The sequence below is a fragment of the Triticum urartu genome, chromosome 6A (genome assembly GCF_056163025.1).
Source record: "Triticum urartu cultivar PI428250 chromosome 6A, HENAU_Tu73, whole genome shotgun sequence".
NCBI lineage: Eukaryota > Viridiplantae > Streptophyta > Magnoliopsida > Poales > Poaceae > Triticum > Triticum urartu.
Window position 1 is genome coordinate 250,480,836 of NC_141878.1, and position 26,151 is coordinate 250,506,986.

The 26,151-nt window shown below is 52.0% G+C and overlaps 1 protein-coding gene across 1 annotated transcript; it reads left to right on the forward strand.

Annotated features, from left to right (window-relative positions):
• The first annotated feature begins 20,897 nt into the window (after nt 1-20,897).
• Nucleotides 20,898-25,766, forward strand: LOC147964909 (uncharacterized). Its single transcript, XM_087530205.1, has 3 exons — nt 20,898-21,063; nt 21,140-21,460; nt 25,591-25,766. The coding sequence occupies exons 1-3, from the start codon at nt 20,898-20,900 to the stop codon at nt 25,764-25,766; spliced, it is 663 nt and encodes a 220-aa protein (XP_087386331.1).
• Nucleotides 25,767-26,151: the final 385 nt, after the last annotated feature.

Consider the following 26,151-nt stretch of genomic DNA (forward strand, 5'->3'; position numbering starts at 1 on the left):
GCGTCGAGAGACTCACCCCCAGCTTCATGAGCTCACAAGGAAACATATCCACATCGCATAGGAAAGTAAAAATCTTCAGTTTGCTTACACAAGGGGCTCCCCCTCTCAAAATGCTCTTACAAGTTTTCCAAGGGCCGCGCCTAAGTTTTTCATGCAGAATAAAACAACAGGAGAATATGGGATCAACCAGAGATATCGCTCGCTGCATTGTCCATGGACGCACCGCTCGCATTGTCATCATCTTCGTCGAATTCGTCGCTGCCGTCGGCGACACCCCCGTCACTGCAATGACCACCAGCCCATCGTTCTCCGAGTGAAGGCCCTGACCAACGCGTCAACGTGGTCCTCTACCCAACACGCCAGGTCACACCGGACAACCATTGGTACAGGGGCAATAGCGGCATCAAAGTCAAAATTGGGGTCGGCATTCAGGAGGTGGCTGAAGACATGGGAGAAGGCGCATTGAAGCAGGCCACGACCCCTCTCCTCCACAAGCTGCCGAGCTTTGGCAGATTGAGCCTCCAGGCGCGTCACCACATTGGTGAAGAAGGTCAGGTGGCTGGCGTAGTCACTAGAGTGAGGGGTCGGGGCGTTCTCATCGCAGATATAGCCCAGGGCGGTGTTGGCCCTGTTCTGAAGGTCTTGAAGCATAGGAGCGTGCTCACGCTCCAGCGTTTGGCGTTGAAGCACTTCCTCCCTGTTCTGCAGAGCGACGGCCTCGGTGTCGTCAACTCGCCTCCGAAGGGAAAGCAGCTCGGCGCGGGCGGAGGCCATGTCCGCCTGCGCCGTAACCAAGGCGGCAGTTGTGGCCTCCGCACGCCTCTCGGCCTAGTCCAACCTGGGCCTGAGGGTGGCAACCCTGCCCGCACCCTCCTGACCGGCGAGCTTCAGCTTCAAGTCGTACCTGCCCTCCAGGTCTATGCGAACCACGGCCACCCGGTGTTTGATCTCCTCCTCGACTCAGACCTCGCGCACCCTGACAGCATCTTCAGCTTGAGCGACTTGATGCTCCCTCGTCTCCAACCGCACGAGCTTGAGGCTGTGCTCCACGGCTTCCAGGGCCAGCGTCTCCTCGCACCCCCGGACCTCCTCTTCCTCCGCAGGCGTCCCCCTCATCGACGCAAGGGTGGCCCCGCGTGCCTCGACCTGCTGATCGAGGGACGCGCTCTAGGCCTGGAGCTCCCACGCGTGCTCCTCCATAGCCTCGCGGTGGCGATCGGCCTCGTGAGCTTCTTCCAAAGCTCGTGAGCGGGCCTCATTGCCAATCTTGAGGGACGCATCAGCTTTCGCGTTCTCGAGGTCGCGATGATAACGTCCAAGGTTGATGGCCACTCGCAGCTTGCGCCGCTCCTCCACCAACCGAAGACCTTCAGCCTCGAGGCGCGAGTCGACACCAGTAAGCTCTTCACCAAGGCAGTTCATCGCGCCCATCGCCTCCTGGAAGAGCTCATGGCAGACCACGCTGCGCCCGCGCTCGAGCTCGAACACTTGACCCATCTCGTCCTCCACCTCGGGGGCTGCGGGTGGAGCATCAAGTGGCGCACCACCTCCCGGTTGGGGGATGGGGGCTGGCTCGGCCCTAGGCGCCAGATGACCCTCGCGAGGGGCCCGAACCGAACAAGGCCCACTGCTTGAAGAAGACTTCAGGACCGAGGCTAGCCAGCTACCAACCGTGACCAAGGGAGGAGCATTGGCACGCCTGCTGCGTCCGACCAAGGCCGCGAAGGAAGGATGGCGAAGGCGCAAGCTCGGGGCACCTTGACAATGGACCCACTCCCTTGGTTGACCCCACGCCATGGGCAACGTTAGAGCCTGTGGCGCTAGAGCTCGACGGGCGCGATGGGACGAGATGGAGCTGCTTCTCTGGAGATTTCGCGGCCATAGCAGAAGGGGACCTGAGTGGTCAATCGTCAGGAAAGGAAGGCGGCACATAGAAGATCACCAAGATAAGGCACTTACTCGTCGATGGCGATGTACTTCCATCGCTTCAACAGTCCAAAGATGCTGCCGCCGCTAGGGGATCCCTTCCTCTTGGAGAGCTCCTCGAAGTCCACACAAAGGCGACCGAAGCACTGGACGTGATGGCCGGAGCGCGGCGGAGCCAAAGAAGAGTTAAGAGGGATGGCTCCATGGGAGCCCGGCTGCGGCGAATAGCCCGACTCTTTCTCGCTGCAACCTCCCAGGGCTCCTGGAGTCTCGGCCTCGGGAGCCGCATGCCGCATCTCATCAGCAACCGATGCCTCAGGAGGGGCGTCGCAAGCTCCCGAGGACGACGCCCCTGGATCACCGCTTGGCATGTGCTCCTCAGCACCTGAGCAGTCGGCCCCCGTTGCAGCTCGCTCCCCCGCACAATCACCTAGGGCGAGCTCGGCACCAGCGGCGAAGACGGGGACCACGATGACGGGATTCTCACGGGGCCCCACCAAGCCAGTTGGGCGCAGCCCCCACTTGTCAAAGGAAGGCATGTTCGCGGCAAACGTGACCTTGTTCTTGCTGCGGTACAGCATGCAGCTTTTCTTGGGCATCTCGTCCGGCAAAGGGACACCGGATAGAACCGTGAGCACTATTTGCCGCGCAGCAAGAGGAAGCCCCTCCTCCTCAAAACCTCATGTTGTCCTGCCCGCTGAGCAAGGCCCACATCGGGCGGGAATGGCGCTAAAGCAGAGCAACTCGGCGCCTGACGAACTCCCTCACCACCATGGGCGCAGTCACACCAAGGTCCTTTAGCCACCGTAGCCTAGCCCAGACGGGGGCAAGGCAGGGGCTCGCAAGCCTCTGGTGACCCCAGCCGGAGTGTGGAATGGCAGGCCCCACCGGAGCATGGAGCAGAGGGTTGAGCATGCCGGCATCAACAAACACCCATCGCATGCGGAACTTTCTCACAGATGAAGGAAGCTCGAAGTCAGTCCCGATGCCTGCCGTCGCAGCCACGGCCTAGAAGCCCACACACCCTGAGCTTTGCCGGGCACCTGTAAGATGCAGCGAGAAGAATTGGTGGAGGAGCGCCACAGAGGGGGTGATGCCCACCATGGCCTCACACACGAAGGCGCAAACGGCAAGAAGGGTCACAAATTGAGGGTCGAGATGGAGCATATAAATCTGATAGTGCTCGAGCACCGCGTTGAGGAAGCCGGAGAAGGTGGGAAGCACGCCAGCCCAGAGGGTGTTAACGAAGATCGGGATCTCGGTGACTGGCTGAGCCATGCTGGAGCGAGACACAGGCCAGGTTGGCGTCTCTTCCCACTCGTTGAAGCTGGAGGTGAGCATGGGGCCCACCTTGCCCATGGCCTTGTCGTTGATCACCCTAGGCCGACTGAGCGCCGACTCGAAGGATGGAGGCGCAATTGGCGAGGGCAGAGGTTTCTTCCCCTTGTTGGCTTGTTTCGGCACCATGATGGTGAAGAGGGCAGAACATTGGTCGGACTGGGAAGGCAGAGCAGAGCATCGAGGAAGCGGGGAGATTAGAAGAGCCAGGCATGGCGAAGGAAGAATAACTGTGTAGGCCATAGGGGCCGCATAGCTAGGCGGATTCAAAGGGAGCGTGGGGAAGCGGAGACGCCCACGTCCAATCAACCGCAACACGTCAACCAAGGCCGCAGGCTTTGGGGCCCCGCGGTGATCCGAACTTGCCCCTTGGCTTCGCCGCGAAGCCAAGCCCGAGCGCACCTTGGGCCCGGGGGCTACTATCGGCATTCTGGGAACAGGGGTCCCCAGACTTGCCTTCCTGCAGCCCATGGCGTGGCTAAGCCAGCAGGCCGTACAACCCATCTTCAACAACAAGGCATCCAAGACCCTCGCGAGCGGCCAAGCCTCGCGAGGCGAACGACACAAGACCTCCTCTAGAGCGGCCTAGCCAGGCAGGCTCACGAGGAGCGGAGATATCAAGGCGGGGGAAACCTCGTGAGGCTCTCGTGACATGAACCATGAAGATTGACACCAGGCAGGCGCCAGAGCGCGTAGCGTCCTTGTTTCCTCTTTGGTGCAAAGGGGGCAAGCGCAGCCGCGGGGTACCGAGGCCTCAGGCAAAGGTAGCCATTTCGGTGCAACACGACCAAAACCATGGACTACAAGACGGCGGTCATTGTGGAGCCCAAGACGGCATCACCACCAAAACTTTGTGCAGGCAAAGACTAATTTTGTTAGGATAGCTCGTACTAGCTGTCCCCCTTCAAATTAGCCTGCCATTGTTGGCTGCCTTCCCGCTCGATATTTGGGAAGAGGACCAGGGCCTCTATAAATAGGACTAGCCACCAAAGGAAAAGGAGGCCAGAGACAAGATACACACAAGTTCATACGCACAAGAACACCTCAACCTCAGGAGGCAGTTCTTCCCTTGTACTGTTCATCATCAGCCCAAGAGGCAATCCACCACCACCACACTAGAGTAGGGATTACACCACAACGGTGGCCCGACCCAGTATAAACCCTGTGTCTTTCTGTGTTGCGTTTTCGTCAAGTTCGTCTGCAAGATCTTAGCGAGCTAGAGCGTAGATTGGTAGAAGGGAAAGACTTCGCGCGCACCCCAATGTTCGAACCTCAAGGGTAGCCGGAACCCCACATCTGATAGAGCTCATCGACTTCGATGTCGCGCACATCTGTCTGCCGTATAATGCCATCCTCGGGTATCCAGCCCTAGCCAAGTTCATGGTGGTGACCCATCACGACTACAATGTCCTCAAGATGGCGGGAAGCAGCGGGATCATCACAGTCCCATGTGAAGAAAGAGACGCGATGTGCTCCCTCGAGCGTGACTTCTAAGGTGCACCAATCGACGACCCCGACAGCAAGGGCATGGGCCCTCCTGAGGTCATCCCCAAGAAGAAGAATAAGAAGATGCGCCGTGCAGGACCTCAGGAGGGTGGCATCACAGCCGGATCCTCGTCAAGATCAGCGCCCGCTCCCGGGGTGCCTCCCTCCATCACATAGGAAGACGCACCTGGCGCCCTTCTCGGGAAGGGCTCGGGGGATTTCTTCTAGAAGGCCTCAGACCTTGCCCACGTCACGAGGGAGGCGCTTGGGCACCACTTGGAGGCATGCTTCACGGCATGTTTCCCTCAGGAGGGCACAGGGCAAGGATCGCCCATTGTTCAGGTGTTCACCACCAAGACCACCCATGAATTGCAACACGCAAGGGCCATGCACGGCGACCGCCGCTCACGAGGCATAGCTTCCCATCCAGGCGAGGATGTCGGGCTGCGCATCTGCATTGACGTTCCAGGGCTCAACAGGGCCGCTTCTCAGGAGCTTTTCTGGCCTTCGCGCGTGGGACGCTGCGAGGGCCCACCGCACAGCTACATTCACATGCCCTTCGGCCTGCCGAGCTTGTCGTATGCCTACCAGCACAACTTGTAGTGCATGATAGCGGCTCAGGAGGCCAGGCACCACGCCCGTCCTGATGGAAATGGAGATAGTCCTCAAGGAACCACCTGAGCTCTAAAGCCTCCTGAGGCTCAGGGCCCCGGTGGCTCGTGAGGAAAAACCCCTTCGCTGCGCGCCTTCAGCTGCCCCAACTCTCCTTCATCAACATAACCAGGTGACATTTTCCATGTTCATTAAGCTGGGAGCGCCCCTCGGGCTACATCATTCCCAGGCCGCGTGGGTCCGTCGATGTGAAATGTATCCCTTTTTATGTCTTTAGTTTACCTTGTTGGGAGCGCCCCTCAGGCTGCATCATCCCCAAGCCGCTTGGGCCTGACCCAGTGGCACGCATCTCCCATGCACTTACTTAAGCCTGCTACTCTCACGTTTAATCTACCTATGATTACTACTTGCTCGATCGCCACCCATCATGGGGACCGCGCACCGGCCATCTTTCTTCAGGACCCTTCGTGTGAGTAAGTTGAGCACGGCGTCTGTGCTCGGGCCCATCCCTACAGCGTCGATAAATCGAACGACTGGGCTCTGTCTGGCAGGCCGGCCCTGTTTACGTCACCTCCTGGGGCCGTTTGTGCTTGGCTTTCTCATACGATAACCTTAGGAGATTCGTTCGGCGCAGGTTGTCTGACCACCTCGCAAGACCAGCACAGCGAACGAGAACCAAGACCAGGCGCAACCCGCCTTGAGGTAGGGCCTCGTGAGTCCTGCGCTGGCTCACGAGTGCCCAGATACACCTCGTCTAGCCCTGTCATGCAAGCCACGTGTCAGGGCAGGGCTGTACACGCCCCGTGGGCTCTCCGCACAGGGAGCCCCCCTCCCACGCACAAGTGGAAGCACCATGCTCCACGCTGGCCGTCGACACTGTCGAGGAGCGGATATGCTCGTGCACAAGCGGAAGCACTATGCTCCGCGCTGGTGATAAACAACTGACGGCGGCTTCACGGTCGTACCAACCTCAGGGAGCCCCGGAGCTCACCGTCGGGTCACACCGCGACGCCTCCCCTCGGGAGAGCTGCGCGAGGGGGCTGGGCACCGGGGCTGTGCTCGGGTCACGCCCAAGTGTATGCCACCCAACCAGGTCTCCCGGACCTAGAGGCTGCGCTCGGGTCACGCCAAGCGCACGCCACCCAACCAGGTCTCCCAGACCTGGTCGTCGGACGCCCCTCCCGAGCCGAGCCTCGGCGAGGGAAAAGGTATAGAGATTGTTTGCACGTCAAGGGGGACTCCTGAGCATCGCGACACAAGAGCCTAACTGGTCATGTAGCCCCTCACTCCTTGGTCCGTCCTGGTCTTCGGTCGGCCCAACGGCGGTTGAGGTATGCGCGGGGCCGGGCTCTGCCGACGTAGAATATTAACCTATCCTCGCGTACTCTCCCTGTAAGTTGTTTGCGCGTCAAAGGGGACTCCTGAGCATCGCGACTCAGGAGCCTAACTGGTCATGTAGCCCCTCACTCCTTGGTCCGTCCTGGTCTCCGGTCGGCCCAACGGCGGTTGAGGTATGCGCGGGGCCGGGCTCTGCCGACGCAGAACACAAAGCAAATAGGAAGAAAATCACAAAATCTCGAAGCAAATGTTACAAGAGATATTGTCCTCACACTATCAAATGAAAGTTTTAACGCCTCCACGAGGCCTGATGCGTATTGCAGGAATGAAACAGGACAACAGCCGCAAGTCACCCCTGGACACCACCATCGCCTGCAGAAGGTGCTCCTCCCTTGGTAGCGTCGTGTTCACCTGCACCGCCTGCTGCAGGATCGGTGGCATCGCTGGTCGAGGGCATGAGGACGAAGCCGCGAAACTTCTTTAGCAGGGCCTCCACCTGACCTTTCACGGCTGTGGCGGCGGCCGCGCAATGGGAGTGATGCCCTCCACAACTTCCTCAAGCGCCATCACCAAGTGGGGAAGCAGCTGAGCAGGGCCATCCTCGTCGGTGGTCAGCGGATTCTCCAGGCCCTTCTCATACAGTGACTTCCGCGCCATGCTGGACCTCTTCTCAACAAGCAAGAAGGCCACGCGGTCTTCGGCCAGGACCTTCGCCTTGGCGTCGAGCTCGGCCTCCCTCATCTTCGCCTCCTACTCTATCTCCTCCAGTCGGCTGCGCTCCGCGGCCTGCGCCTTTGTTAGCTCCCCCAGCTCGGCATCATGGCCCTTGATGGCGTCCTCCCGAGCCTTCATCTCCTCCTCCTTCGCTTTGCGGTCACGGGCCTCTTTTGCGCGCTCGTTGTGCAGGCTCTTCAGCTCTCCCTCCAGCTTTCGGCAGCGATCGCGGGCGGCCTCAGCGTCCTTCAGTGCCGCCTCATGATCGGCCGCAGCTCTGGCGGTGGCCTGCTTCTCCTTCTTGGAGATCGCCGCGGCCTGGCTCAGCGACGCTTGAACTACCGAGTCGGAATGAAGCCAGCCCGAGGCCAGCTCCAGGCGCCCGACCACTAGGTGCGGGTCCACGCCTAGGAGGTCTTCCCGTAGCTTGGCCATCCCCGAGAAGACATGCTCCAAGACTACGGAGGGAGCAGAATAATTTGGGGCCAGAGGCGCAGCAGGAGGAGGAGGCGACGTCATTACAAGAGCATGGAAGATCAAGGGCTACAGAGCCCTTGGGACCTCATCAGCAGAGTTGGGTGCCAGCACTTCCGGAGCCAGTGGGGCCACGGGGGCTGATTCATCCTGCCGATGCTCCCCCTGGCCTCGCAAGGGCGACCGGTCTGGGGAGGTGCGGGTGCTGTCTCCTCTCTCCTCCGTAGAGGGGGGACGGACGTGGCATCCTCCTTCCTCTTCTTCGCTGAGGATACCGGCCTGATCAACCAAGGGCGAATGTCAGAAAATAGCAAGTACAAGCAGGAACAAGACGAAGCTAGAAGCACTTACTGGTCCACTGCGACATAGTCGACCTTCCTCTTGGGGAGCGTGAAACCCGAAAGCGTCGGGGCCTGAGGAGTGGGCACACGGGCTCCGGAGGCAGAAGACGGCGCAGCGGAAGGGCCGGAGCCGGCACCAGGCGGTGCCAGGTCGGAGGTAGCATCTCGAGAGACCAACGATGATCTACCCCTTGTCGGGATGAGGGGCAGCTCTCTCTCCTCCTGGCGGGCATCGAAATCAGTGTCGTCTGGCAGAGCGCGGAGGATGTCGGCCTTGCTCAAGGGGGAGTTCTCCCCCATCTCCTCGGGGGTCTCCTCTGAGTCTTCCTCCCACTCTTCATCCCCGCGGGACTCGTTAGAAGACACCTCCACCGGCTTCGGCGTTAAAGAGGCCCCAGCGAGCGCCGGCGGCACCAGCCCGCACGCGTCAAAGGTTGGCCTGGAGGCAACGAATTTCTCCCAGTCCTTGTGATGGGACAAAGGAACAAAGGCGCTCGGTGGGTACTCTTGGTTATCCCCAACCAAGAGGCACAGAACTGCAGTCAGCTCATTGTCAGGCAAGGCCACCGGGCTCAGACGAATCTTGTCTTCTTCATCTCCAATCTTCCACAAAGGGCGCGCGTGCGCCTGAAGTGGAGCAACATGCAGTGTCAAGAATTCCTTTAGGAGCATGGCCCCCATCACCTTGGCTGCCATCGCATTGCCCGGCTTCAAATCGATCTTCATCTGCTCCAAGACCGACGACGCCCACTCGTCGGTGAGTTTTACATGAGACCACCCCTTGTCAGACGGGGGTGCCTCCGTCGGCAGTTCCAAGCATGGATGGACGCACTTGGCACTCATCATGACCCATTTGGCCCTGATGTTGTCATCCCTCTTCCCGGTCTTTGAGATCGACTTGGCCTGGCCGGCCGTGATGAAGTTGGCGCACCTGGAGATATGGTCGTCCGTAAGGCGGAGGAAAAAGTGGCGTAGCAGTGCCACAGACGACATCATGCCCAGGTACACCTCGCCATAGTAGGAGAAGATAGACAAGAGAAGAATGGAGTTGGGGTGGAGATGCAGCACCTACAGCCCAAAGTGGCCGAGGACCTCGAAAATAAAACAAAAAAGGGGGAACCAACCCGACGGCGATGCCGCTTGTGAAGAAAGGGAAGAAGGTGCTTCCCTCAGGCTCCAGCATGTCGAAGGCAAGTCGGAGCTCCGTCTTCCCCCTCTCGTTGCTCTCCCCCGTCGCCAGCAAGTGCGTGGTGGCTAGGTTCTTCTCTGTGACGTTGGGCGCATCGAGGGCTGGCTCGAACCAAGTCGGCGCCGAGGAGGACTTGACCTTGCGCGGCGCCATTGGTCACAGATGCGGAGCGAGGTTGGAGCGGATCTGGAGGTTTCGACAGCAAGGAGCGAGAAAGGGGATCAGGAGCAAGGCAAGGAAGAAGCAATAAAGGCAAGCACTGTCTGCGCCAGCCTTTTTCTCAAGACGGGCAATTGCCGAGGCAGCGTGGGGAAGCGGAGACGCCCACGTCCAATCAACCGCCATGCGTCAACCGAGGTCGCAGGCTTTTGGGGCCCGCGGTGCTCCGAACTTGACCCTTGGCTTCGCCTCGAAGCCAAGCCCGTGCGAACCTTGGGCCCGGGGGCTACTGTCAGTGTTCTGGGAACGGGGGTCCCCAGACCTGCTTACCTGCGGCCCATGGCGTGGCTGAGCCAGCAGGCCGTACGGGCCGTCTTCATCAGCAAGGCATCCAAGACCCTCGCAAGGGGCCAAGCCTCGCGAGGCGGGCGACGCAAGACCTCCTCTGGAGCGGCCTGGTCAAGCAGGCTCGCGAGGAGCAGAGATATCAAGGCGGGGCGAAGGAGGCAAGCGTAGCCGTGGAGTACCGAGGCATCAGGCAAAGGTTGCCATTTTGATGTAACAAGACCAAGACCAGGAGGACCGCAAGACGGAGGTTATCGTGGAGTCCAAGATGGAGTCACCACCAGAGCATTGTGCAGGCGAAGACTACTTTTTGTCAGGATAGCTTGTACTAGCTGTGCCCCTTCAAATTAGCCCGCCATTGTTGGCTCCCTTCCCGCTAAATACTTGGGAAGAGGACTAGGGCCTGTATAAGTAGATCTAGCCACCATAGTAGGGGGACGGACTCATCAGACCCGGAGAGACACACAAGTTCGAAAGCACAAGAAAAGCTCAACCTCAGGAGGCTGTTCTTCCCTTGTACTATTCATCATCAGCCCAATAGGCAATCCACCACCACCACAGTAGAGTAGGGTATTACACCACAACGGTGGCCCGAACCAGTATAAACCATTTGTCTTTCCGTGTTGTGAGTTCATCGAGTTCGTCCGCAAGATCCTAGAGAGCTAGACCATAGATTGGTAGGAGGGAAAGACTTCGCACGCACCCCAGTGTTCGAACCTTATGGGTTAGCCGAAACCCCACATCCGACAGTATTTATAGAGCAAATAGGCGGTCCGGGGAGCACCCGAGGTAGGCACAACCCACCAGGGCGCACCTGGACCTCCAGGCATGCCCTGGTGGGTTGTGCCCCCCTCGGGGCACCCTCCAGACACAGCCAGGGCCCGTTGTGTTCCTTTTGGCACATAAAAATTCTCCATCAAGTTTCGTGGCATTTGTACTCCGTTTGATAGTGATTTTCTGTGATGTAAACTACATGGGAAAAAAGTAAGTGGCACTTGGCACTATGTCAATAGGTTAGGACCAAAAAATGATATAAAATGACTATAAAATGATTATAAAACATCCAAGATTGATAATATAACAGCATGGAACAATCAAAATTATAGATACATTAGAGACGTATCAGCGGCCGGCAGTGAGGCTCTGGCGACCCAGATTATGGCGGTGGGGCTCAAGACTTCGGCGGAAACACGCCACAGGGGGCCGTTTCCAGCGCGGCCGAGCTCGTTTAGAAGCAGGAGGAGTGGAGCGTCCAGCGGTGGCCTTAGCTCAGGCTGAGGCGGGCTGCAATGACAGCGGCATCGAGCAAAGGCGGCGGCGGCGCTCGGGCCTCAATGGAGACCGAGGCGGGGCGACTAAGGTGGGGCTATACGCGGGCACAGGGCGGCACCACGAGCGCTCTAGCGCACGCCCAAAGCAGTTGCGGGCACCCTGGAGTTAGCACGGCATGCAAGCGGCGGCCACGGTGGGCGGCAGAGCTTGGTAACATGGTGGGATGGCTGTAGGCGTAGAAAACAAGGGGTAGTTGGAGGGGAGCACGTGGTGCTCACGGCCGTTGCTGGGAAGGCCCGAGGAAGAGTCGAGGTGGCTGGAGTCGTTGGCGAGCTCGCGCTGGCTGGAGTCATTGGCGAGCTCGCGGTGGCCGGGGCGGAGGAAGAAGGGTCGGCCCGGCGATGAAGGAGCTTTCGGCTCCTGCGCGTGGGCGTGGACAACGGAGCTGACGACGGCAATCCTCCTGGGCCCGTCAGCATGAAGAGGGGAGGCTGGTGGCCGCGTCAACGGTGGGGCACGGCGACGGGCATGATCTCGGATGCGAGCAGAAGAGGAAGGCGAGGGGGAGTGGGCAAGCGAGCAAGGTGGAGGGGGAAGTGGACGAGGGGAGTGGGAGGGGAGCCAGAGGAGGCGTGGGGCTGTCGCCCTTATCCCCTCCCGGTGCTGCCGACGAGAGGGCCCAGCGGCGACCACGGGCGCGGGCAAGTTGATACGTCTCCAACGTATCTATAATTTTTGATTGTTCCATGATATTATATTATCAAGCTTGGATGTTTTATATGCATTTATATGCTATTTTATATGATTTTTGGGACTAACCTGTTAACCTATAGCCCAGTGCCAGTTTATGTTTTTTCCTTGGTTTTGAGTTTTACAAAAAAGGAATACCTAACGGAGTCCAATTGACATGCCAATTTTTGATGATTTTTATGGACCCAAAAAAGCCCCTGGAGTAAAAGAGTTGGGCTAGAACAGTCCCGAGCCATCCACGAGGGTGGAGGGTGCGCCCTACCCCCAGGGCACGTCCGCCTATCTCGTGGACGAGTCGGAGACTCCCCTCACATGAGACCGATGCCAAAAATTCCTATAAATACAGAAACCTCCAGAAAATAACCTAGATCGGGAGTTCCACCGCCGCAAGCCTTTGTAGCCACCAAAAACCAATTGGGACCCTATTCCGGTACCCTGCTGGAGGGGGGATCCTTCACCGGTGGCCATCTTCATCATCCCGACGCTCTCCATGATGAGGAGGGAGTAGTTCACCCTCGGGGCTGAGGGTATGTACCAGTAGCTATGTGTTTGATCTCTCTCTCGTGTTCTTGATATGGCATGATCTTGATGTACCGCGAGATTTGCTATTATAGTTGGATCTTATGATGTTTCTCCCCCTCTATTTCCTTATGATGAATTGAATTTTCCCTTTGAAGTTATCTTATCGGATTGAGTCTTTAAGGATTTGATAACACTTGATGGATGTCTTGCATGTGCTTATCTGTGGTGACAATGGGATATTCACGTGATCCACTTGATGTATGTTTTGGTGATCAACGTGCGAGTTCTGTGACCCTGTGAAGTTATGCATAGGGGTTGGCACACGTTTTCATCTTGACTCTCCGGTAGAAACTTTGGGGCACTCTTTGAAGTTCTTTGTGTTGGTTGAATAGATGAATCTGAGATTGTGTGATGCATATCGTATAATCATACCCGCAGATATTTGTGGTGACATTGGAGTATCTAGGTGACAATATTTTACTACGAACTCTAGGGCTGTTTGTGACACTTATAGGAATAGCCCAATGGATTGATCGGAAAGAATAACTCTAGGGCTGTTTGTGATACTAACGGAGCTTACAAGTTTTCTGTTAAGTTTTGTGTTGTGAAGTTTTCAAGTTTTGGGTAAAGATTCGACGAACTACGGAATAAGGCGTGGAAAGATCCTAAGCTTGGGGATTCCCAAGGCACCCCAAGGTAAAATTCAAGGACAACCAAGCATCTAATCTTGGGGATGCCCCGAATGGCATCCCCTCTTTCGTCTTCGTTTATCGGTAACTTTACTTGAGGCTATATTTTTATTCACCACATGATATGAGTTTTTCTTGGAGCGTCATTTTTTTATTAGGATTTTCTTGCAGTTACCTAGAGTAATGTTTTGCATCTTTTAGTTCAATAAAAAGGTCAAGTATAGCCTTTACCATGCTTATTTTTCCAGTCTATATGTTGCAGTTTTAAAAACAGAAAGTTTGTTGTTATGTTTCGAATATTTGTGAATAGTCAGAACATGATAAAATATTGAAATTTTTACACAATGAATACAAATACATTATATACAGTGTGGTAATGTTTCAGAATTTTTGGAGTTAAAGAAGTATGATTTCTCTTGCATTCTTTACAAACTATCTTGTTTAGACAGATCACTGTTATGTTTGCATTGTTTGCAAATGTTTGCTTGTTTAATGATTCTATTTGAGGATAGGACTATTAAATATGCATAGGAATTTAGTATGCAATGTCAAATTATAATTTTAGTGATTTTCTACAGTAGATAATGATAAGGTTTTGCGTTGATTTATACTAACTTATCTCGCGAGTCCTTGTTGAGTTTTGTGTGCATGAGGTTTTTAAGATTCTAGGAAACTATGATATGAGAGGAATTAAGGAGACACAAAAGCTCAAGCTTGGGGATGCCCAAGGAATCCCTAATTAATATTTCAAGAAGTCTCAAGCATCTAAGCTTGGGGATGCCCTGGTAGGCATCCCACCTTTCTTCATCAACAATTATCGGTTAGCCTCGGTTGAGCCTAAGTTTTTGCTTCTTCACATGATATGTGCTATACTTGCAATGTCATTTTATTTTGTTTTGCTTTCTGTTTGAATAAAGTACTTAAGATCTGAAATTTTATTTATGAGAAGGAGTCTTCACATAGTTACCTAATTATTTGACTACTCATTGATCTTCACTTATATCTTTTGGAGTACTTTGTCATTTGCTCTAGTGCTTCACTTATATCTTTTTAGAGCACGGCGATAGTTTTATTTTGAAGATATTGTTGAACTCTCATGCTTCACTTATATCATTTTTAGAGTCTTTAAACAACATGATAATTTGCTTTGGTTATGAATTTAGTCCTAATATGATAGGCATCCAAGAGGGATATAATAAAACTTTCATATAAAGTGCATTGAATACTATGAGAAATTTGATTCTTTATGATTGTTTTGAGATATGAAGATGGTGATATTAGAGTCATGCTAGTGAGTAGTTGTGAATTTTAGAAATACTTGTGTTAAGGTTTGTGAGTCCCGTAGCATGCACGTATGGTGAACTGTTATGTAACGAAGTTGGAGCATGAGATATTTTTTTATTGTCTTCCTTATGAGTGGCGGTCGGGGACAAGCGATGGTCTTTTCCTACCAATCTATACCCCTAGGAGCATGCGTGTAGTACTTTGTTTTGATAGCTAATAGACTTTTGCAATAAGTATGTGAGTTCTTTATCACTAATGTTGAGTCCATGGATTATACGCACTCTCATCCTTCCACCATTGCTAGCCTCTCAAGTACCACGCAACTTTCGCCGGTACCATAAACCCACCATATACCTTCCTCAAAACAGCCACCATACCTACCTATTATGGCATTTCCATAGCCATTTCGAGATATATTGCCATGCAACTTTCCACTGTTTTGTTTATTGTGACACACTTCATCATTGTCATATTTCTTTGCATGATCATGCAGTTGATATTGTATTTGTGGCAAAGCACCGATCATAATTATTTCATACATGTCACTCTTGATTCATTGCACATCCCGGTACACCGTCCGAGGCACTCATATAGAGTCATATTTTGTTCTAAGTATCGAGTTGTAATCCTTGAGTTATAATAAATAGAAGTGTGATGATCATCATTATTAGAGCATTGTCCCGTGTGAGGAAATAAAAAAAGGGAGGCCAAAGAAGCCAAACAAAAAAGAGAAAAAGAGAGAAGGGGCAATGCTACTATCCTTTTTCCACAATTTTGCTTCAAAGTAGCACCATGATCTTCATGATAGAGAGTCCCTTATTTTGTCACTTTCATATACTAGTGGGAATTTTCATTATAGAAATTGGCTTGTATATTCCAATAATGGGTTTCCTCAAAATGCCCTAGGTCTTCGTGAGCAAGCAAGTTGGATGCACACCCACTTAGTTTCTTTTGTTGAGCTTTCATAAATTTATAGCTCTAGTGCTGTAACGCCCCAGATATAACTTTCCCAATTTGTACTCCAACTCTTGCCGTTTCCGGCGTTAAGTTATATTTTTTTCTCAGGTTCGGGTTTTTGTCTCCGTGTGTTGTTGTCGTTGTCACGCATCTCATATCATGTCATCATGCGCATTGCATTTGCATACGTGTTCGTCTCATGCATTCGAGCATTTTCCCCGTTGTCCGTTTTGCATTCCGGCGCTTCGTTCTCCTCCGGTGGCCATTTCTAGCTTTCTTTCGTGTGTGGGGATTAAACATTTCCGTATTGGACTGAGACTTGCCAAGCGGCCTTGGTTTACTACCGGTAGACCGCCTGTCAAGTTTCGTGTCATTTGGACTTCGTTTGATACTCCAACGGTTAACCGAGGGACCGAAAAGGCCTCATGTGTGTTGCAGCCCAACACCCCTCCAATTTGGCCCAAAACCCACCAAACTCTGCTCCATCTCCTAGAGCGTTCGATCACGATCGCGTGGCCGAAAGCCGCACCTCATTTGGACTCTCCTAACTCCACTTATGCCTATAAATACACCCCCTCCGTTTTCGGATCTCCCCTCTCCCCGAAACCCTAAAAAAATCCTCTCTCCGCCGCACCGGACGTGTCCGGACGAGCCGGACAACGTCCGGATTCCGCCGCCGCCAATCCCGCATCGCCATGTGGCTCCCCGCCCCACATTGCCGCCGAAGCCCGCCGGGCCCGAGCCCGGCCCTCCCCGCGAGCCGCTCGGGCCAGAGGCGCCCCGCCCGCGCGCCTTCATCCTCCTCCTCCGCGGCGCCCGAGCCGCCGCCTTCCTCCGCCGAGACGCCGGCCAGTCGCCGGACTGCGTCGCCGGCGCCGTCCTCCGCGCCGCTGCCGTCCGCCGGTCGCCGCCCCGCCGCCCGCTGCCGCGCGCCGGCCGCCGCCGCCGCTCGGCCGCCTCCGCCCCGGCCCCGACAGCTCCGACCGCAACGAGCCTCTCCGGCGACCTCAACATTCCGGCGGTGAACAGTAACTCCGGCGGCCTCGTAATCCGCGCAGATCTCAGATCTGAAATCCTACCCCTAGGTCATTTTTCGTCCAAGTCCTCAGGATTTTTAGCTCATATGTCCATGTTCGCGGCTCCGTAACTTTGCATCCGTAGCTCCGATTCATGCATATAGCATATCAAAATGTTCATCTCGATGATTACATCATTTCATTCGATTGCATCATTTTCATTTGAGTGCATCTTGATGCCCGAAATTCTGTTAGAAGGAGGCTTCGTGAGTTAATTGTCAGATCTGCTAATTCATCTTAGACTTTTGTCATTTTTGCCATGATTATTGTTTGCATGATATGCCTGTGAGTCCTACATATGTTTTGTTAAGGATTTTGTTATCTTTCCAGAGGTGCAACCCATGCATTTTTAGGATGTGTGCGGTGACTTGTGCAAGCTTGCAAAGTGAGGCACCCGGTAAATCTGTTTTCAGGGACTTGGTAGTTTTCACTAAGTCTGGGATTATTTAGTTCATGATGCCATATGTTCATGTTGTTTCCTAGTAATCCGTGCCTCTTTTGAGGATGATAAGTAAGGGCGTTTTGTTAATCTTGTAGTGCTCTATCCATCCATGTCTTTGTTTGAAATTATGGAGCACCCTAGCTTGAGTCAATCGAGCTCTACTTTTGCTTCGTTGTGAATCTGGGCAGATCGTTAACTTGTTTGCGATTTTGCCGATGTTATTGTAGTTGGTCCGTGCATGCTATGCTATTGTTCTTGCCATGTCTAGCTTGTGTTTTGTGCCTTGTTTATGGATGTATGCTTGTCTTGCCATGACTTGCACCGTGGTGAGCGCATCGATCTCGTAAACAAGCCTTCGTGAGTTATATTTCAGCATGTCCCAGTTTTCACTAAGTCTGAAAACTGATTATGTTTTTGCTCTGTTCGTGTGCTTGTTAGTATATTTTGTGATCCCTTTTGGCTCAAGGTCACTAAGGGACTTTTGTTAAGCTTGTTGAGTAGCTCCATGCCATGTCTTTATTTGTCATGTTCAGGTCCTGTAGCATGTTGTTTTGTTGCTCCGAAGAGGGCTATATGATCTGAAATTTCAGACAAGTGTTAATTTCACCAAGTCTGAAATCTGTTTTGCATTTGCGTTTTTGCCATGCTTGTTTGAACCTCATAATGGATGAATTGGCCGTAGCTCAGTGCTAGACTTTTTTTAAGCATATTGTGTGCATCCCTGCCATGTATTTTGTTGTCTTGTTTGGTGGCTGTAGCATGTTCATGTCATTGCATTTAGATGCCTACTTGTGGTAAATCGCAGACCGGTGTCATTTTTGAATCGCTTGCCATTTCCAAACCGTAACTCCGATTGCGGCGTTCTTTATATCGTTTTCAAGCGATTTCATCTCATCTTTCCAGTGGAACCCTTGGAATTCCAAGTTGAGGAAAGGTTCATGCATTTCCTGTCATATCTTGCATTTTGCATCCCGCATCGCATCCCACATAGCGTATCATCTTTGCATCGTGTTGTTTGAGTTTGCACGTGGTTGATTGTATCCTTGTTGCTTGTTTGTCTTGTTTGGGTAGAGCCGGGAGACGAGTTCACTAACGAGGAGCCCGTTGAGTTTGCTCTTGAGGATCCAGTCAACTCTGACAACTATGCAGGCAAGATGATCATACCCTCGAAATCACTACTATCTTTGCTATGCTAGTTTGCTCGCTCTTTGCTATGCTAATGCTACGATGCCTACCATTTGCTTGTCAGCCTCCGAATTGCCATGTCAAACCTCTAACCCACCTTGTCCTAGCAAACCGTTGATTGGCTATGTTAACGCTTTGCTCAGCCCCTCTTATAGCGTTGCTAGTTGCAGGTGAAGATTGGAGGCCGTTCCTTGTTGGAACATCTTTTATTTACTTGTTGGATATCATTATATTTCTATATTATCTTAATGCATCTATATACTTGGTAAAGGGTGGAAGGCTCGGCCTCTTGCCTAGTGTTTTGTTCCACTCTTGCCGTCCTAGTTTCCATCATATCGATGTTATGTTCCCGGATTTTGCGTTCCTTACGCGGTTGGGTTATAATGGGAACCCCTTGATAGTTCGCCTTGATTAAAGATTTTCCAGCAATGCCCAACCTTGGTTTTATCATTTTCCACCTAGCCTTTTCCTTCCCTTAGGTTCTGCAGACTCAAGGGTCATCTTATTTTAACCCCCCCGGGCCAGTGCTCCTCTGAGTGTTGGTCCACCTGTCAGCTACCGGTGGCCACCAGGGGCAACTCTGGGCTGGCCTACCCGTACCTAGGACAATCTAAGTGTGCCCTGAGAAAGAGATATGTGCAGCTCCTATCGGGATTTGTCGGCACATTCGGGCGGTGTTGCTGGTCTTGTTTTAAGCTGTCGAAGTGTCTTGAATTAACGAGATACCGAGTCTGATCGGAACGTCTTGGGAGGAGGTCTATTCCTTTGTTGACCGTGAGAGCTTGTCATGGGCTAAGTTGGGACTCCCCTGCAGGGATTGAACTTTCGAAAGCCGTGCCTGCGGTTATGGGCAGATGGGAATTTGTTAATGTCCGGTTGTAGATAACTTAAACGTTAATTTAATTAAAATGAATCAACTTAGTGTGTAGCCGTGATGGCCTCTTGTCGGCGGAGTCCGGGAAGTGGACACGGTGTTGGAGTAATGCTTGCGCAGGTTGTTCCTCTAGATTCTCGCTCACGCTTTGCCTCCTCTTCTCGCTCTCTTTTGCGAATAAGTTAGCCACCATATATGCTAGTCGCTTGCTGCAGCTCCACTTATATTTGCCTTACCCCTTCCTATAAGCTCAAATAGTCTTGATCGCGAGGGTGCGAGATTGCTGAGTCCCTGTGGCTCACAGATTCCTATTACAAAAGCCGTCAAGAAAACCACAAAGAGGAAGGAACCTGAACGCGTCAGTTTAGAACTGGATGACGACCCGGATGAACCGGAAGTTGAGGTAGAACTAGATTCACTTTTCATGCATCTCATTGGCAATGATACTTATTGGGAGGATGTTGAGGGCAGCCAAGTGGATGATGCAGAGGTAATTATCCTTTCCTCCGGTTTAGACTCTCTGCCAACACAAAAAATCTGTCAAGCGGTCTGGAATGTAAGCTTTTCTCATCCTCTTGCTCACTTGGATCCAACATTTATTTTGAAGAAACAGCAGCACGAGGCTCGCCAGACAACCCGGCACAACGTTCCAAAGGTCACTTCGACCGGTTTACCAGACACCCCAGTTCGAAAACGCTAATCTGGGGTCTCACCCACTTCTGACACTTCTTATCCCAAGGCAGGCTATTTCCGACTGCCTCTTAATCCGTCTGATTCGAATTATCAGGTGACACCTCCTTCATCCTCTGGAGAGTCAATAGTGATCCAACTTCCTCCTCTCAAAACCGTAGCTGGGTAAGTACTTCACCCCCTTCTTTTGATGTTTCATACTTTATATTCTATGCTAATCTTTGCATCTTGTTCTGTTTAGAGCCAAAGCTAGACCCAGTAAAAAGGCTTGGGTGAATAATCCGCCGAAAGACTAGGTGGTTATTGAACCGGAACAAGAAGAAGCTGATACTGCTGTGCCAGATGATGAACCGACAAATCCAATCCGGACTGATGACAGACCTTCTAGTCCAGTGAGAACTACTGACACTCCATCAACTCCAGAAAAGGCTGCTGGAGACAAAAAAGGCGAGGTTATCATTATTGGTATTGGTCACACCTCTCCTGGCCATCCTGTTATTTTGGCAAAACAATGTGCCAAGGAAGAGCGTGCTGCTATGGAGAAAGGAAAATGGAGCACTGATTTATCCAGCTATGCCCATCTTAGTGCTCAAGAACTCCACTCTGGTTTCCTAAACCGTCTGCACTCAAACCGTGATTATGAAGACGGTCTGGTGAATCTAATAAAGGAGCGCTATGAGGTATTGACATACCTTTTCCTTTCTTAAGAACAATTATAAATACCAACTCTAGTAGCCCCCAAGGGCCGGTTTATGATAGCAATCATAAATTGGGACTTTGTAATATCTCAATCATAGCATGCATATCCTCCATATGTCAGGTAATCATGTGAAATAAACCGGTACTTAATTATTGTATTCCTCTAGTTTTCATCTGTGTAGCCCCCAAGGGCCAGTTTATCTTTCTAAGGTAAACCGGGTCTTGAATCAATGCTTCAACTTTGAATAGATGTACATTAGCCCCCAAGTGTCAAGGATAATGCGTGCATTGTACTTGGGACTTTGCAAAAATTTCTGATGATAGAGCCAATAGGCATTAGCCCCCAACTACAAAGTCCATAACTTGTTATACGCTTGGTACTTCAAATATACATAGCCCATGAATGATATATCTTGCCTTTGCAGGCCAAGCTGAGTAAAAGGGATGCTCAAACCGCTGACCTTTAGGAGAACGTCAAATCTCAGCAAGCAGAGGCTTCCAAGGCCCAGGAAGAGTTGACAAATGTCTTAGCAGCCATGGAGAAACTGAAAGAAACCTTTAACAAAGAGCATGCAGACTGGGAGACAGAGAAGGCCGGTTTAACAAAGAAGGCCAAAGACACAGAGGCAGCCCTGAAGCCGGTGGTTGAAGAACTGACCGGCTTAAAACGGCAGATTAATGCCATGACCACTGCTGTATTTGGTGAGTCTTCATATGAAGTTTTTCCAATTCATAATATCTTATCCATAGCCGGTTTACTGATGTTTTACCATGACAGGGACCTACATTACCCATCTGGGCTTCGACATGCGGATGAAGCTTAAAGCGGCCTATACTTTGATAGAACAACTGTATTCTGGATCCCAGCGAGCGATTTGCACGACAGCTTATAATAAGCCTCCTCCAATGCTGATAAAAGAAACCATCGAAAATCTAGCCATGCTGCCTGCCCGGTTGGATGAACTGAAGAGATCAGCCGCAAGGCCAGGTGCACTGACCGCGCTAATCCGGGCCAAGGCGTGGATTCCAGATCTGGAACCGGCAGATATCATCAAAGGCTATCCTGGTGTGAAGGAAGACGGTTCAGATTTCAATAATGATGTTGTCACCTCCCTTGTTCTGGTATGATCTAGGCTTGCTTTGTGCATCATGTTTAAGCTTCAAATGAAATTGAAATGGGGAGTGTTTCAAACCCTAGCACCAAAGCAAATTCAAATAGATTCAAATTAAAAATGGAATTTCAATGAACCCAAAATGCTCTTGAAAAATGTTCATGGTCTTTGGAAAATTTTGGAAACAACAACTAGAGGTGATGCACATTTTTGCTAAACATTTTGGATTTTTGAATGAACCCATATGTATTTGAATTGGAGCTGTTTAAATAATATAAATATTTTAAAGGCTCCAAAAATGTTGGAACTTGGTGAGGTCCTCTGGTATATTATAACTAGTGGTCACAAGGAATCCCAACATTTTTAGAATTGTACTAGTATTTATTTTGAGTCAAAAAGAAATGTCAGAAATAGAAACGAAAACAAAAATGAAAACTTACCTGGGCCACTTACCTGAGGCTTGGCACTGTGCGGCCCAGCTGGCCCTGCCAGTCGTCGCCTCCACCGCACCAGGAGGACGCCGAGCCCGTGCTCGCTGCACGCGGCCATGCGCCCGGCCACATCTTGCCTCCCTGCTTGCTCCGCGACCCTTGCAGCGTCGCCACGCACCCCCCAGGCCTCTCACACTCTCTCTCACTCTCCCTCGCCCTCATCCTCTCCTCTGTCACCCTCTCGCGCGACGGCCGAAGCGCTGCCGTCCCGGCCGACAAGCACCACCGCGGCCACTGCCTCCCCCTCGCCCCCTGGACATGCCCAGGAGCTCCGCCTCCATTCCCCGCGCCTCTCCATCAACTCGCGCGACGCCGAACCCTCTGCATCACCCTCTGCACCGCCATCTTCACCGCCTCTGCCCCGAGATCGCCGGCGACCTACCATCATCGTCAGCCCCTCCCCGAGCTCGCCAAGACCACCGTCGACTCCGCCATGAGCTCCTCTTTGTTTCCCCTCTCTCCCCGTGTGTTTTGCTCGCCCTAGCCACGCCAATCACTGGAGCCGTGAGCTTCCAGCCGCCGTCCATGTCACCGCCATGGCCACCGTCACCTAGAGCCGTAACCGAGCGTGCCACCATGCTCAGCATGTTCCCAGGAGTCGACCGCGACCACCCATGGCTCCTGCCGTTCCCTACAACGCCGTTTCGCTCGACGCCCGAACTCCGGCCGCCGCGCAAGTCGCCGCCGCCGTCGTTTTAGGCCACCAGAGCTGCTACCGTGAGCACCACTGGACGCGGACGAGTCTCCTCATCCCGTAGATCCTCTCCGCCGCGCAAATGGTCGCCTGTGGGCGATTCCCGATGCCTTCGCCGGGTTCGGCCTCGCCGGCGGCTAAACGCCGGCGAGTTGACCGCTTTGACCGTCAGTGGTTTAGCCCCAGTTGACCAGGGGATTTGACCTCCCCTGGGTCTATGACATGCGGGACTCGCCCGGCTAATTAGTCTAGTTTAGGTTTAAAACTAATTAGTTTAACATATGTTAGTGCTAATTAAACTAGGTTAGTTTAGTTAGCCACTGACACGCGGGCCCCATTGGTCAGTTTGACCTGGGCTTCCCCGTTGACTCGCTTATGTCATGCTGACATAGTGCTGACGTAGTAATGCATTTTCTGGAATTAGTTTATTTCTAAATAATCAGGAAAATCCAGAAAATGATATAAACTTCTAAAATTCATAGAAATTCAACCGTAGCTCAGAATGAAATAATTTATATATGAAAAATGATCAGAAAAATGCAAGGAATCCATTTATGCCAGTTCCGTGCATGGAAAACCAACTTATACATGATGTATAAGTAAAAACATAATATGGTCATTTTAAATGCTTCATTTTGAATTGCATTTGAATCTTTGATTCAAATGGGCTTGAACCAACTTGGTAGCATCTTGCATTAGCCCAAACACTAGCATTTGCACATGTCATGTTCATGCATCATATTGTTGCATTTCTTTGTGTATTGATTGCCGGCACCGTTTCTTCTCGATAGGTTCCACTCCGGAAGGTGTTCCCGAGTACCTTTCAGAGGAGCAGTGCCCCTTCGTTGATCTATCAGGCAAGCAATCCCCCTTGATCATTTCGATAAAATACCACTCTCTCGCTCCTGCTGCTTATACTGCATTAGGACAACAATGATTCAAATTGCTACTTTCTGTGCGGTAGTTGAACCCATTCCTCTGCATGACCTATCATTGCCACAGTAAAAAGTTGAAACCCACTAGCATGAGTAGGAGTTGCTTGAGCCTTGATGTGCCTACTCATCCATGCTTGTTTCCTTTATGCCAGCTATGCTTAGAGTTGTGTCAGGTCTGATTCATCGGGAATGAATCTGAGTGGTGAACATGTCCTACCGATAATGGCTAAGTGTGTGAACATGTTTTGGTAAAGGTAGCGATGAGAGGCCATGTAGGAGTACATGATGGGTTATCTCATTGGAACCATCCCTAAGCACTGAGTTCTCTGTATGTTATCCAAGTCCAGTTACTACCACACATTGGGTTCCGGTTATCCGGCCCCTCTCGGCTTATTAATCTACTTGATCTCTGTCTAGGAGTTGCAACTAGTTTCTGGTGTTTGTAGGTAGTGCTAGTTGTCTACCAGGTGGTGTCCGACGGGGCGGGCATGGGACAGACTAGGCACTGTGGCATGGTGTACCAAGTGGCACCCGGATGGTGGGCTTGGGAACCCTGCACACATCGTTTGGGGCCATACTAGAGACTTCGGCCGGAACTCCTTGCGGATGGAACTCGAATACGCGATAAACCTGGATGAGAGACTTGTGTGATTAGTCAGGTCGTGGCTGACACCCTTGCCCGGCTTCCGCTTGAAGGTTGCCGAGGTACATGACGTGTACAGGGCGATAAGTGGCGAGAGCATGTGTGAAGAAGTACACCCCTGCAGGGTTAACATTATCTATTCGAATAGTTGTTTTCCTCGGATATGGAAACTTGGAGGACTTATGTAGTACATAGACAACTTGAAGTGGATAATCTAAAATACGCAAGATAAGCGTGACTGCTATGGATGGCCTTCTCGTAGGGAGATGGGAACGGATCCATAGTGGAGTTTTGATATGGTGAATATGTGGACTCGTGTGCGTCTTCTCACCTCAAAGAAGTTTCTAATACTCGTAGTATAGGTTAGCCACTGAGTCAAAGTTGGCTTGCTGCTGTTAAAAGTCCACCACCCCCTTTGTTGATAATGTTGCATATGTAGATAGTTCTGATGTAAGACTTGCTGAGTACCTTCGTACACACGTTTGCTTATTTATGTTTTACAATTGGTTACGCTAGTGACTTCGACGAGTAGCTTGTATGCCAGCTACGATCTTGTACCCTTGGGAGGGTCTTGTAGATAGTCAGGCTTCTCAGCCTTTTTCTTTTGTAGTTGTCTGTACTCAGACATGTAATGCTTCCGTTGCTTGTATGCTCTGAATGATGGGTCATGTGACCCCCTGTTTGAATTGAATGCTATGTGGCTCTTCTGGGCCGTTATCCATATGAGTTTGAGTTATGTTGTGATGCCATGTTGTACAACACATACTTGCATGTTATGCGTACGTGTGACGTGTATTGCTATGTGTGGGATCCGACAATCTAGTTGTTTATCCTTGGTAGCCTCTCTTATGGGGAAATGTAGTCTAGTCCTTCCACTGAGCCTTGGTAGTGTGCTACAGCCTGGTTTACCGGAGTCCTGCTAGCCCAGCACTACTGCTCCAGAACACTTAGACTAGCCGGCAATTGATTCACTTCGTTCCTGTGTCTGTCCCTTCAGGGAAATGTCAGGCGGAGACATCCGGAGTCCTGTTAGCCTGCTACAGTCCGGGTTCTCGGAGTCCTGTTAGCCCAGTTGCTACGGCCCGGATTTATACGCTGTTAACCGACATGCTCGAGGTTGATTCATGTATGCATGTCCCTGTAAGTTAGTGCCACTTTGGGTTCACGACTAGTCATGTCGGCCCGGGTTCTCTGTCATATGGATGCTAGCGACACTGTCATATACGTGAGCCAAAAGGCGCAAACGGTCCCGGGCCAGGTTAGGTGGCACCCATGGGGATACCGTGCGTGACGCCGCAAAGTGATATGATGTGTTACATGCTAGATCGGTGTGACTTAGGATCGGGGTCCCGACATGATCTCCGAAGGCTGACAAAGGAAATGCGACCTATAGCAAGTAACTTGGCGGATGACACAGATCTATCTCATTTTCAACTGGTTTACGATGCTGAAGGGAAAAGTGTGACGCCCCGAGACCGTTGCGCGAGGTGTCTTCCAGTTATTCCCGGCGTTGCCATGTCATTTGCTTGAGTGTTGCATCTTGTCATGTCATCATGTGCTTTGCATCATCATGTTTTCAAAACTTGCATCCGTCTGGGTCTCCCAGTTCCTTCCATTGTTTTTTCTGAGCCCAGACACACTTGCACGCGCCCGCGACACGTCCGAAATATTATTTCATAAGTGGCCGGAAAATGTTCTCGGAATGGGTTGAAAGTTAGTATGCAGTGTTTTTATGATGTTAGTAGGTCGCCTGCCAAGTTTCATCGCATTCGGAGTCCGTTTGACGTCCCAACTGATAACTATAGCGACATTATAGTCGGTCAAATCGTGGGACGTTTTCGGTCTCTGGAAACAGTCGTCGGGCCTTTCTCTCTTCTCTTTTCTCAGCCTGAGTCCTTCTTCACAGTCCACTACC

What these genes read in the sequence shown, in the direction of transcription:
- LOC147964909 (XM_087530205.1), top strand. Translation starts at nt 20,898, where the DNA reads ATGGAGAAACTGAAAGAAACCTTTAACAAAGAGCATGCAGACTGGGAG. An exon ending in CATGACCACTGCTGTATTTG is followed by an intron (nt 21,064 to 21,139) that starts GTGAGTCTTCAT and finishes TTACCATGACAG; the next exon opens with GGACCTACATTACCCATCTG. An exon ending in CGGTTCAGATTTCAATAATG is followed by an intron (nt 21,461 to 25,590) that starts ATGTTGTCACCT and finishes CGGGGTCCCGAC; the next exon opens with ATGATCTCCGAAGGCTGACA.